Below are 15,341 nucleotides of genomic sequence, written 5' to 3' on the forward strand. Positions count from 1 at the left end.
TTTTTATTATTCTCTTCAACATAAAAACTCGAGTTACCTTGTTTTTGCGTAAGTAAGGATTTGATGATGTTGACAAACTGTTTATTTATGCAGATTCATTGTATTTTATATTATGGCAAATTAAATAATATAGACAATCCTATTACACTCTCTAAAGACTTCTTTTGTAAATAATGATGTAAGTCTGCTTCAATTGGTTTAGGGATAAAGATTTTTTAGCATTGAAATATTTATTTCACACTTTTACAAAATAAATTTCACATTTATGCAAATTTTTTTTTCATACTGCACCAATCTCCAATATAAGTAATAATCTTTAAGACAATTTAAAAATAAAAAAAAAGTGAGAATTCCAGCAGATGCATAGAAAAACATTTCCTGTCTATTTGCAGATTAATTTCTCAGGGACTAAATATTACAATGCTGTGTATAAAGATTTTAATGCTCTACTTCTTAAAAACAACATCGAAATAATACAAAACATGCTAGTGACAAAAATGGTGATGAAGGAGAAGGAAGGCACATTTGCTATTAGTAATGAATCAAGTCAAACAACAGCTAAGGGAATTCATTAACTAGTATATATTCAAGGTAACACTAATTGCTATGTCAGGTGTTGAAAGACTTATGTGTGTAGTTAGAAACCCGTATTCATATGCCTTAGAATCAAAGTTAGAGCCAGTACCTTTGAAAGCATGCAAAAGTTTGGCATTCAAGTAATCACATTAATATTGGCCCTTATCACGCAATGGGTTCCATACTTGCAATATAAACATTAAAGGGTGTTAAGACCTGATAAAAGGAATAAATTTGGATTAGGAATTATGCATAGTAAAACTCCATACAGACAGATATGGCATGCCAGATTTCTGTGTGGGACCCAAATATTTGGACTTCAATTTGAGGCTAATTCAATAGCATAAATATTACTGTTCTAAACGAAACAATATACTTACTTATTGCTTTTAAGGAACTCGGAGGTTCATTGCCATCCTCACATAAGCTTGCCATCGGTCCCTATCCATCATATCCCATCTCCTTCAAATCCATTTTAATATTATCCTCCCATCTACGTCTCAGCCCCCCCAAAAGTCTTTTTCCCTCTGGCCTCCGAACTAACACACTATATGCATATCTGGATTCGCCCATATGTGCTACATGTCCTGCCCATCTCAAACATCTGGATTTAATGTTTCTAATTATGTCAGGTGAAGAATACAATGCGTGCACTTCTACGTTGTGTAACTTTCTCCATTATCCTGTAAATTCATCCCTCTCAGCCCCAAATATTTTCCTACACACCTTATTCTCGAACAACCTTAACCTCTCTTCCTCACTCAAAGTAAGAGTCCAAGTTTCTCAACAATACAGAACAACCGGTAATATAACTGTTTTATAAATTCTATAGTCCCGTCGCTCTAAATTCCGCCAGCCAATCACGTTGCAGGTCGGCTACATTTAAACTTGTGTGTCTTGTGATTCGCTGACGAAGGCTTGATAAATACTTAATATATAATCGCCCGCCATTTTGGCTCTTTCGTTGGCGTTCGCAGAAAGCATACGAAGACATTATTTGCAGCTCAATTATTTGCTGAATTACAGTGTGTTTGATTTATTATCATAGGAGCTACGACACGATAATGTTTAACGGTGTGGCAAATAGATCCCTCATGTGGTAGCTCAACAACGAAAGAACAAAAATGGCGAACGATATTACCTACCTAGACTTTATAGAGCCTTGACTTCGTAAGACGTAAGCAAAGAGGAGGAGTCATGCCGGGAATAACAACGTTGCGACTATAACTTTCAGATTTTTTTGAGAGCAGACTGATTGAAACAATATAGCACAAGTAAGGTCACCTGATTTTCGCGAATGATTTTTTCACGAATTTCTGATAAATGAGTCAGAGAGTTAAAATTTTTATATGTATGAACGAGAATCATTTTTGTAGACATGCTTTATGATCGCGATTTGTCGCAAATTTTGCGTTAAACATGATTTTTTTTTTTTACGAATATCACTGAATCATACATTCACCAGTCACAAAATTGCATTATTTTCGACAATAAAACATTGAAAATAAGCACAAAAATGGATTTGTCCTTCATGTTTTGTCATGTGGGAAGCATGGCTACCTAGTAGTGAAAAATGAAAATCTGTGTCACACATGTTCAATGCGTTCACACAATAAGAATAATTGTGTAAAAGATATTTATATTTTCAGCAAGAGCATGCAATGAATACTAAGGAATAATGTTGTTGTTGTTGTTTTAGTCTAATGTTGGACGATTGGTAACAAAGTCATGTGTCCTTTCGCACTCCAATAATTTTCATAGATATTTTCAAGATGAGCTACTGATGTACAGATTTTAAGACGATCTAAATCCATTTCCTCTTATAAGTCACATAAAGGACATATTTTTCCAATCTCTAGTTATAACCAATTTGTCCTAAATTGGTTTACTGTTTCTAATATAATAGCAAACATATATTTATTCAAATATCCCTTTGTTTCTTTGAAGTCAATATGGGTGTATCCTGTTGCAATTTAAATAATATTTTGTTTTTGTTGCTTCAATAATCCGCCTGCTTTCAGTCTCAAAGTAATAGCATGTGCTGCATCATGACAATAGGTACTATTTCTGAAAGAGAGGTAACTTTACCTGGGTTTCATTGCTCTCCAGCTGGTCCCGAGCTTCTTTTACCATCTCCAAGCAAATCTTACACACATCGTCTTCATCTGGGGGCAGAGTCTGATGCTCCCATACAGTCTGGATGCAATGCTTCACAGCACCACATGATTTTGCGTTCCTAAGTATAAAATCATAATCCATGTTGAATCTTTCGTACATTACTTTTAACACTTTAATATAAATAATTGATTAAATGGCGATCTTACTCGTGTTAATTATGTAAGCATGTGTGGCTTACAGCTGTTTCGGTGTTACTTGACACCATCCTCAGTGCCTACTAGATCTCGGCGTCATCTCGAACTTCGCTGCCTGTTGTATGGGTGCGTTCGTGTGATGAAGAGTTGTGTCAAATAGTGTGTTTGTTCTGAAATTGATATGTGTGTTGAGAATTTGATTAGTGTGTGTTTTAGTGTGTCTGTATATTTCATATTGTTCTAGTGTGTTGAGTTTTTGGTCTTTGGGTTGTATGTGTAGGATTTCCATGTTTGTATTTATGTTATTGTATGTGTGGTTAGCATTAGTTATGTGTTCGGCATATGTAGATGTATTGTGTCCTCTGGTTATTGCTTTAATGTGTTCTTTTTATCGAGTTTGGAATGATCTGCCTGACTGTCCAATGTAGAAACTGTCGCAACTATGGCATGTGAGTTTGTATACGCCTGTGTGGTTGTATTTATTTGTTTGTGTTGTTTGTGTGTTGAGATGTCTTTGTAGTGTGTTTTCTGTTCTGTATGCTATGTTGTATTTCTGTTTTCTGAATGAGGATGCGATCTTGTGTGTGTTTTTGTTTTTGTATGTTAGTGTGACGTATTTCTTGTGTTTTTGTGTTTGTTGAGTTCTTGTTTGGTCTTCCTTATGATGTTGTCTATTAGGTTTGGGTTGTAACCATTTTCTTGTCCTATGTATTTGATTGTGTTCACTTCTTCATTGTAGTGTTGTTGGCTCATGGGTATGTTGAGTAATCTGTGTACCATTGTCCTTACTGCAGCATGTTTGTGTTGTGTGGGGTGATTAGATGTGTTGTGTATGTGTGTGGTGACATACTAAAACACATCCTAATCAAATTTTCAACACACAGATCAATTTCAGAACACACACACTATTTGACACAACTCTTCATCACATGAACGCACCCACACAACAGGCAGCGAAGTTGAGATAGCACCGAGATCTAGTAGGCTCTGAGGATGGTGTCAAGTAGCACCGAAACAGCTGTAAGCCACACATGCTTACATAATTAACACGAGCAAGATCGCCATTTAATCAAATATTTATAAAATCATAGATAACAAATTAAACCTCTCGAAAAGCTACAAATTGCAAACTATGTTTTATAAAATTCTTTACCACTTTTCAAGAGCGTTGCCCTTAATGGGTATGTTAAGCTTTCCTGACGAACATCTGAGGAAAAGGAGAACATTTACTAATGTTTATTATGTGAATTTACAGCAATGAGAGACAAGCACTACTGGTTCCAACTGTTCAATTCCTGCTTCTTGGTGTTTAGTCAACTATCCGAAGCCAGATCTGAACCTCACAAGTGATACCAAGAAGCGCCACTTATGAGGCAACTAGGCCAGGAGACAATAATGTAGGGTGGCCAGTTCCTTTTCCCCTCCATTGCACACATCGCCGACTAGCTATATACTACACTAGCCAGACTTCAGATGCATACAAACAATTGTTCTTCCTCTGACACATATCTTCAAGCGAGATGTACTGCCTATGATGATAATTTTGATACTGTCTTTGACCGTGAATTGAACGCAGTGAGTATAGAAACATCCCTTCCCCATATGAAGGAGCAATTAAGGTCAATATCATCAATGACGAAAGAAAAGGAAAAGCGAAGAGCAAATACAGTAGAACTCCGATTATCCGTCACCCTATTAACCGATTGGTGGATTATCCATCTGCCTTTTTGTTATAGAAATATATGAATTATTAGCATATTATTCTTTTTATAGAGAATGTTATTACAAGCCTTTTTCCTAATAGGGTATGGTCTACAGTTCGAATTGTCGTACTGTATAACTTCTATATGAAATGTCTTCTACGGGTATCAAAAGAAATCTTGTTGTGCTAAGTATCGGAAAAAGAGTGTAAATAATTAAGTGGTTTGGGGAAAGAGACACGTGGCTCATCTCACATCAGGATATGAGTTTGGAGTGTATAAAGTATGTAAATTTACAACACAAGACCTCTACTATTCATATCTTTCCACAGGCAGCCATTACAAGGAGTTTCCTTGTCCCTTAAAAACCCATCGTTGACAATGAGATTTAAATTAGTAAACTTGTGATAGTATGTTAAATACAAAGGCCATAGAGGGAATTACCAAAGTGTAAGCATTATTCACTAAATTAATAATCCGTGGCGCTACAGCCCATGAAGGGCCAAGACCTACCAGCCGGCTGCTGGCCTCACGCCAACCAGAATGGAGGTATCGTGTGGTTAGCACGATGAGCCCCCCAGCCGTTATAGCTGGTTTGCGTAACCGGATTTCGCTACCTGTCGTAGCTCCCCAAGTGCATCACGATGCTGGGTGGGCACCGGTCCCATACACTGGCCGAAATTTCATGAGAAAATTTCTTCCCCCATGAGGACTCGAACCAGCGCGCATTCCGTAACGCGAGTCCTAGGCAGGATGCCTTAGACCACGACGCCACGGCGCGGGACATTCACTAAATTTACGAAACATTTTTATGGTACAGATTATCCGATAACCGTTCAGCCACCCTCTTCATTAAGACGGATAATAGAGGTTCTACTATACATGCAAAGAAATATCTCTACAAAAAATTTATAGCAGAATGTTGAAGCCTCCATTAGGTTCACACAAACTTTAGAGGAAAAAAGAAAGTTCTAGGATGTCACTTTTGTAGAGTAGGTTGCAATGCCGTTATCTTCCCTACAGTAGGATGAGACAATGTTGAAAATCACCCCAGTACTTGTGGAAGTCAGAAAAAAAAAAAGAAAAAAAGCCGTCTCCAAACTAAAGAGTTTATTTAGGTGCCAATTTGACCGCTGAAAACAATGGTCTGAAAAGATGTACATTCGAGTAGGAAGTATCAAATAAAACTGATTAAGATAAAAACTCTTTTATTTGAAGGAGAACTTAATACAGGATGCTATATCATCCAGAGTCCTGAGAGTATAGTATACTGTACTATGTTTATGATTATTTTATAAAATATACGTGCAGAGACCCGAAGTCTAGTATAATATACCTGCATTTGCGCTCTAACTGTAACCTGCAGATTTTTTTCAGCATTTTACCTCATTTCAGCGACTTTTTTGAAGTGTAGAAATTATATTGAATTTTAAAAATAAAACAACAAATATCTCTGGACTCAGGAGGTTATAACAGTGTAGCCTATTACAAATACACAAGTTAGATATTATCAAACAATTATCTGCACCTAAAGAGTAGGCCTAATTCAGAACTAAATCATAATGCACAGTCAAACATTTAAGAAGGATGGGTTGTATGAAACATAATTTTTACAAGGAAACACTTAGTGAGTGTTCTAGCTATGACATCATTGTGTTGTGACTGATATGTATCATATCAGATGACTCAGACATCACAGTCAAATGTGCGATTTATTGTGGTTGCTTTTGGTTTAGATGTAATAATGCTATGAAGTTGCAATGTTGTGAATATGTGCAATGATTGTAGGAAGAAATGGGAGTACTACATGAAAAATTGTTTGAACTCTTTTAGGGTATATGTACGTGAACGACCACAATTTTTATCAGAAAATGCAGACTCAAAATTTCTAAAATTTTATAAAGAAATGAACTCACAATTGGACAAAAATTACAAAATACCACAACAAGACTTATTAGAACTTAAATATCTGATCAAAGTATAAAAAAGGTTACTAATACTATTTTTAAGAATTCACTTTTTACTTTAAATTAAATTCTCCAAAATTTAACAAATTTCACACATATTATTTCATAACTCCATAATCATTAGAGAAAGAATTCTGAAATCTCGTACACTGACTTAACATGAATTTATGTAAACGTTAGACTACAATGATGCCCGTTTCTTTGAAAATAGAAAAATTAGGTCACAAAACATTATGTAAATTTTAACATAATTTATATAGGACAAATAAAAAATTTAATGTATTAAAATAAACAACTCTACATACCTGAGAGTAGTCTACTTTTCAGAAATAAATGTTTATTACATGCAGAAAAAATATTAAAGATGTCAGAGAGACCATAACAATGTTATGGTTACCAAATGTTGTAACTTCTGAGTTTTTTTTTTCATACTGTGATAAAACTGGTTTGAAAAATATTATTAGTAACCTTGTTTTATGCTTTTATTAGATATTTAAGTTCTAATAAGTTTTACTGTGGTACCTCGTAATTTTTGTCCAATTGTGAGTTCATTTTCTTATAAGATTATAGAAATTTAGAGCCTGCATTTTCTGATAATATTTGTGGTCGTTCAAGTACATAACCTTAAGCTCACTGCAAAACCAATTTGACGATCTTTTTTTTAATCTGACAACACTGTTTGTGTAACAACACGTATGTGGGAGAAAAAGCACAAAGAAGTCTGTGGTTTAAGAGCGCGAAATTATCTATTAGAAATCACATATTTGAATGCACATTTAAGGCAAATAAATCATTACCTCTGTATGTTAAATTCAATTAATAATGAAGTGCTGACCTTTGTTAATAATAATTATAATACATAGAAACCGTAATACAATGATTATTTCGTGCTTGATTACAATTATTACGAAGAAAGGTTGAGAGTGTCACGATTTTAATATATATTTAGATAACAGAGAGTTATCATTAACGATTAGCAGTTATTTCAAAGAAAGAAATGTTGATTAACGAAAGAAAAAATTGTGGGAATTCTGCTTAAGGCATTAATTTGTGGAATTTGTTGTTTTTTACACCAACTATACGAGCACAGCTCATAGATGTCAATAGTGCCAAAAGGTGTAGACCACTTGGTTAGTCAGACTCAGAAACTATCCAGAGTGCACCGCAAGAGATAGGTCTACTGGAGAATTGTTGGGATGTTACAGGAAAACCAGAGTACAGTACCGTACCCAGATAAAACAGTGTTGCCATGACTATGCATTTACCAACACAAGTTACAAATTCAGGGTGAATGGACCAGAATTTGAACCTAGGTCTCCTGGCAGTCCAGTGTGCTACCAATGAGCCATCATGGTGGTGAAGTAAAAAATGTTGCTTCCTTTTCATCAAACTGAACAAGTGAAAGCAAATTGACATTCCATACCTAGGCCTATATTTATTTATTTACTTATTTATTCTGGTGTAGTTAAGGCCATCAGGCCTTCTCTTCCATACCACCAGAAATTCAAATACAATAACAGAAATAAAAAGGAAAAAAACACACTATAAACAAAGTAAAGTCACACAGAAATATACACAGGTTGCAGTCACACAAACTTTAAATGAGTGATTAAGTATAATTAATTGTATCCTAACTAATTAACTAACATAAACAAGAAACTTGCGATTTTAATCTAGAGTAAAAAACACAAATCAACACTTCTAGCAATACCTAAAAAGCATTAAATAAGACAAAATTTTCCAATTTAATTTTGAATTGTGATGAAGTCGGGTAGTCCCTGACGTCATTAGGTAACGAATTCCAGATGCGAGGTATTTCTACAGTAGGCCTTATAGGAAGATGAGTATAAAGACGTTCTATGATGAGGGATAGAAAGAAGTGCTTGATGTCGGTTTCGAAGAGTTGTAAGAAATTGAAAGCGCGATAACAGATAATTCGGAGTAGAAGTATGCATGATTCTAAATAGAAGAGACAGTGAATGTATTGTTCTTCGTTCCTTCAGACACACCCATGAAAGTAACTGGAGGGAAGGTGTTATATGGTCAAATTTACGATTATTGCAGAGGAATCGTATGCACTCATTATGAACATTTTGTAGTCTCTTAGCTAAGAGTGAACTTACATTAGTCAGCAAGGAATCGCAATAATCAAAATGGGGCATTACAAGCATCTGAATAAGATTCTTTTTTAGACTAAGTAGTAGAAATTCTTTCATATGAAACAATGAGTGAAGTTGAGAAAATATTTTTTGCAAGTGTTACTTGAGTGTTCCATAAAAATGCCAAGATTTTTAACGGTTTCACTGTATTTAACAATAATCCCATTCAATGTTATATGTAGTATAGTACTACTATCAAGAGTGCTTTGTAGACGATTATGTCCCATTACGATTGCTTATGGCAATTTAGCAAAATAGCAAATAATGCTCTTGATTTCACTGAGCTATCTCCTTTATTTTTAAACCAATAGCTCTTATAAAAGAGCAGTGTAGGGCCTAACTATAGCCGAAATGAAAGATAATAAGAGCTTCATACAAGTTTTGGTCTACTATTACTTTATAAATTACTGTATTAAGATACAAAATATTTTTAGCTTATTCTGAAACACCCATAACCACATCTACACAAAGTTTAGATGACATACGAGATGTATGCCACATAAATTGTATGTTCTGACATGGTCTATAATGTTCTGCGGTACTTACGTAATATTACGACACCAATAAGATGGACCCCACGTACATTCTTTGGCTCCCAGTAAACGCGAGTTTACTCCAAGTGAAACTGTAAAATAAGGTAAAAATTCATGTAATTGTCAGTGTTTTGTTAGGTACTCCATTACGATTATATTAATGGCTGGATTTATAATCAGACAAGTCAATTTCCATAATTTAATAGGAAAATTCAGATATATTATGTACACGGCAATCAATTTTACTGTCATGAAAAGTGAGAATATGACATATACGAAATTATGTTATGATGGATTGCAGGAACAAATTGGGAATAAAATGGGCTGTGGTTCTTGCAATTATTGCTACTAATCCAGCATTCGCCTGTAAAGTCTTAAGAGACTTGAGAAACCACAAAACCCCACTACAAGTTAGCCGGCAGGCATGCTTCCGTACAGGGGCAGTGGCATTTCTCTAAGGTTAGAGCCCAGTTTAGGTGTTTGTGTGTTAATCGAAAATTAGGGGCTAGAAAATACTGAGAATGGGATGCATGTTTGTATGACATTTTCTAGCTCCTAATTTTCGACTAACACACACACACACACACACACACACACACACACACACACACACACACACACACACACACACACACACACACACACACACACACACACACACACACACACACACACACACACACACACACACACACACACACACACACACACACACACACACACACACACACACACACACACACACACACACACACACACACACACACACACACACACACACACACACACACACACACACACACACACACACACACACACACACACACACACACACACACACACACACACACACACACACACACACACACACACACACACACACACACACACACACACACACACACACACACACACACACACACACACACACACACACACACACACACACACACACACACACACACACACACACACACACACACACACACACACACACACACACACACACACACACACACACACACACACACACACACACACACACACACACACACACACACACACACACACACACACACACACACACACACACACACACACACACACACACACACACACACACACACACACACACACACACACACACACACACACACACACACACACACACACACACACACACACACACACACACACACACACACACACACACACACACACACACACACACACACACACACACACACACACACACACACACACACACACACACACACACACACACACACACACACACACACACACACACACACACACACACACACACACACACACACACACACACACACACACACACACACACACACACACACACACACACACACACACACACACACACACACACACACACACACACACACACACACACACACACACACACACACACACACACACACACACACACACACACACACACACACACACACACACACACACACACACACACACACACACACACACACACACACACACACACACACACACACACACACACACACACACACACACACACACACACACACACACACACACACACACACACACACACACACACACACACACACACACACACACACACACACACACACACACACACACACACACACACACACACACACACACACACACACACACACACACACACACACACACACACACACACACACACACACACACACACACACACACACACACACACACACACACACACACACACACACACACACACACACACACACACACACACACACACACACACACACACACACACACACACACACACACACACACACACACACACACACACACACACACACACACACACACACACACACACACACACACACACACACACACACACACACACACACACACACACACACACACACACACACACACACACACACACACACACACACACACACACACACACACACACACACACACACACACACACACACACACACACACACACACACACACACACACACACACACACACACACACACACACACACACACACACACACACACACACACACACACACACACACACACACACACACACACACACACACACACACACACACACACACACACACACACACACACACACACACACACACACACACACACACACACACACACACACACACACACACACACACACACACACACACACACACACACACACACACACACACACACACACACACACACACACACACACACACACACACACACACACACACACACACACACACACACACACACACACACACACACACACACACACACACACACACACACACACACACACACACACACACACACACACACACACACACACACACACACACACACACACACACACACACACACACACACACACACACACACACACACACACACACACACACACACACACACACACACACACACACACACACACACACACACACACACACACACACACACACACACACACACACACACACACACACACACACACACACACACACACACACACACACACACACACACACACACACACACACACACACACACACACACACACACACACACACACACACACACACACACACACACACACACACACACACACACACACACACACACACACACACACACACACACACACACACACACACACACACACACACACACACACACACACACACACACACACACACACACACACACACACACACACACACACACACACACACACACACACACACACACACACACACACACACACACACACACACACACACACACACACACACACACACACACACACACACACACACACACACACACACACACACACACACACACACACACACACACACACACACACACACACACACACACACACACACACACACACACACACACACACACACACACACACACACACACACACACACACACACACACACACACACACACACACACACACACACACACACACACACACACACACACACACACACACACACACACACACACACACACACACACACACACACACACACACACACACACACACACACACACACACACACACACACACACACACACACACACACACACACACACACACACACACACACACACACACACACACACACACACACACACACACACACACACACACACACACACACACCTAAACCTAAGTTTATATCCCAAAAGTAGACAATAAAAATATTTAAATCTGTTATGGCATATATTTTATATTATAGAACAAAGCCTATATTTTGGTGATTTTTAGGGCATAAAAATCCTAGCCCTACAAATGACTAACAAATTCTTGAATGCCAATACCATTTTGTATATACTCGTACAAACACTGGTATTATCAACTCATGTATCTTGCCAGATACCGTGCTCAGCCTCACAATTCATGGGCCACTGACAGATAATGGAAAACTGGTGATAGCATAGAAACGAGCGTAGATCTAACTTGAGAGCATTTCTCCAGAAGTGTTTTTTCCTAACAGCCACAATAATTTGGATCTTTATTTCCAGCACGGAAAATACAAGCAAACGAAGGTTAATATAAAAGTATGCCATTTTATGAAAAAGACCTCAAATTAGAGTTGATTAATAAAAGACAACGATTAAGAAAGGCCTTTGTTTCCTTTTTCATTTTGAAAATTCGTAATATCACCTTCAATACAATGAAACACTAGAAAAAACTGCCTATTAGAAATTACGTTTATGATCACATAACCTTATTTCCCACAAGTTTCAGACGAGATCGCTCACAAATCCACTATCTACATAAATTTACAACCAAACATGAAGAATGCATTTTATTTTGAGCAGTCCTTTATTCATATATTTTCAATTTGAGGAATAAAGCTTTCATTTTGGGAAAATGATAGTAGAACCATGGGCCTAGATACGACAATACGAATAATAATTATCAGTTACAACGTAAAATGTATACCGCGTAAAAATATTTAAGAAAATTACAAGATATTGTATCTTAGAAATTATGACTGTATTTGCTACACATTTCGGAAACCTGTAGGACTAGGCTAGTATACAGTATCATATTAAAGATGGTGAGAAATTTTAGTAAGCTGACAATAAGCGTACAAGTGTATCACAACAGTATGACTTTACATAGATAAGCCTACACCCAACCGATTAAGTTCCAAGAAGAAAATGAGGGAAATCACATTTTCTGAACCATCTTGTTACATTATCAGATAAGAATTTAAGCCAATTATATCAACGCAATGATTGCAAGATCAATGACGAAAGAAGAGCCAGGCTAGTAAAGTGTGTAATTTACACAAAGCCTGCCATTTCTTTTTTATTTGGTCTATCATTGGAATGAGTATTTGAGGATAGTCCTATTTGTGAAAATGGAAAAATCTTGAACAGATCGTAGAAGTTCTTTAAGATTATGCCAAAGTCCTACTAATGCACTGTTAAAATAAAGTGTCTGGTATTATCGGGTTTGAAACTGGTACCGGTAATAGAGTTTAATGAAAGTGAAAGCAGTAGGCCTGCACCTTCAGTACCAACGAACCTGTGTTCATGAAACTGCAAGAGAAATCATAGCAAAGAACTGCCAGTTTTACAAATATGTTGCAAAATTTTGCTATACTTTAGTTCTCAAACTCCTATCAGATATACACCAATGAGAATCAGCTACATACGCTGTACACAATGGTTCTTTGTTTGGAATTTTTGTGAAGACGTATTCGATCTTCAGTATGCATCGATATAAATTATGGGGAGTGATTAAATAACAAACTGTCTTCAAGTACCGTAATATGAATTATAATTTACTTTAAGTTCGGAAAAATGTAATTTAATAAAATAGCCTATGATCACACTGAAATGTATACCTTTAAATAAATTTCAATCTTAATACACACCATTTTACGGCAACATAAAAAAACTGTTAAAACCTGTGGTACACTTTTCACGGGAATTCAACCACATTTGTATTATAATGTGGATATTATAAGAATAAAATTAATGCTCTGTCAAAATGTTGTGACGATGCGAATTCAAAATCACATTTAATACGTTTTCCACTAATTTAATCTTACCACATAGTAGTCCAAACACAACAAAACACAATAACTTCATTTTCGTAGCCAAAGCACCACTTTGACACTTATATTAACGCTCCAATTTTTCACCAACTTTATTACGTTTTAACTATATTCACAGCCCGAAACCACATAACACCACACATCAGTGCAGACAACAGAATGATGTCCAATATATATGACTAATAAACAGGGATGCCAATACATGGATGTCTCAATGTTGCCAATATATATCTCACTTGCGAGTTGTATCAGTGGCGTGCAAGAAGTAAAAAAAGCAACTGTGATGAAATGGGGATAAAATGTAGGCCTATATTAAGAAAATCTATGTCTTCCAAAGATATTGACTTGAGTGTATGTCCGATATCATCATCATCAAATGGGCGCTACTGAGTAACAACATAGATAATTACAAGTATATATTAGTAATAATAATAATAATAATAATAATAATAATAATAGTTACTTCATGGATTAACCGCTCGGCCTGTTCCGTTCTCAAGGTTAAAACTGATTATTCCAACGTTTCTCAGGGCTCCTTCTTGCTCTTCTGCCAATGATGTGTAGGCCTAATGTAGTAGTTGATGTGGGACTGTCGGGAACTCGGGAGCCATTCTCTCTATACATTTCTGTAAGTGTGAATTTTGCTGATATTATCTATGTTGAATTTTTGAAGGAATTAATAATAATAATAATAATAATAATAATAATAATAATAATAATAATAGTACCGGTAGTAGTAAGAAAGAATCATTTTCAAAATTGTGGTACATACATGTTGTATTCATTCACTCCAATATTTTCCTATTTTCCAGGTAGCTCAGTTGCTAGAGTAACTGGCACGGACTGAAAAGTTCCGGGTTCAATCCCAGGTGGTAGCTGAAATTTTCTCGTTGCCAACACTTCCAGAACGGCCCCGAGGTTCATTCA

At 37.3% G+C, this 15,341-nt stretch overlaps 1 protein-coding gene across 1 annotated transcript in view; it reads right to left on the reverse strand.

The window, feature by feature from the left end:
* The window catches only part of Sap-r (prosaposin), a 61,292-nt gene extending 46,718 nt beyond the window's left edge, over positions 1-14,574 (reverse strand). The window contains exons 1-3 of the mRNA XM_069842120.1: positions 14,409-14,574; positions 9,261-9,339; positions 2,665-2,812 (exon numbers count right to left, since the gene is read on the reverse strand). Coding sequence (XP_069698221.1) covers positions 2,665-2,812; positions 9,261-9,339; positions 14,409-14,448 — 267 coding nt within the window. The 5' untranslated portion in view covers positions 14,449-14,574. The remainder of the gene's footprint in view (positions 1-2,664; positions 2,813-9,260; positions 9,340-14,408) is intronic.
* Positions 14,575-15,341: the final 767 nt, after the last annotated feature.

Source organism: Periplaneta americana, chromosome 12 (assembly GCF_040183065.1).
Source record: "Periplaneta americana isolate PAMFEO1 chromosome 12, P.americana_PAMFEO1_priV1, whole genome shotgun sequence".
NCBI lineage: Eukaryota > Metazoa > Arthropoda > Insecta > Blattodea > Blattidae > Periplaneta > Periplaneta americana.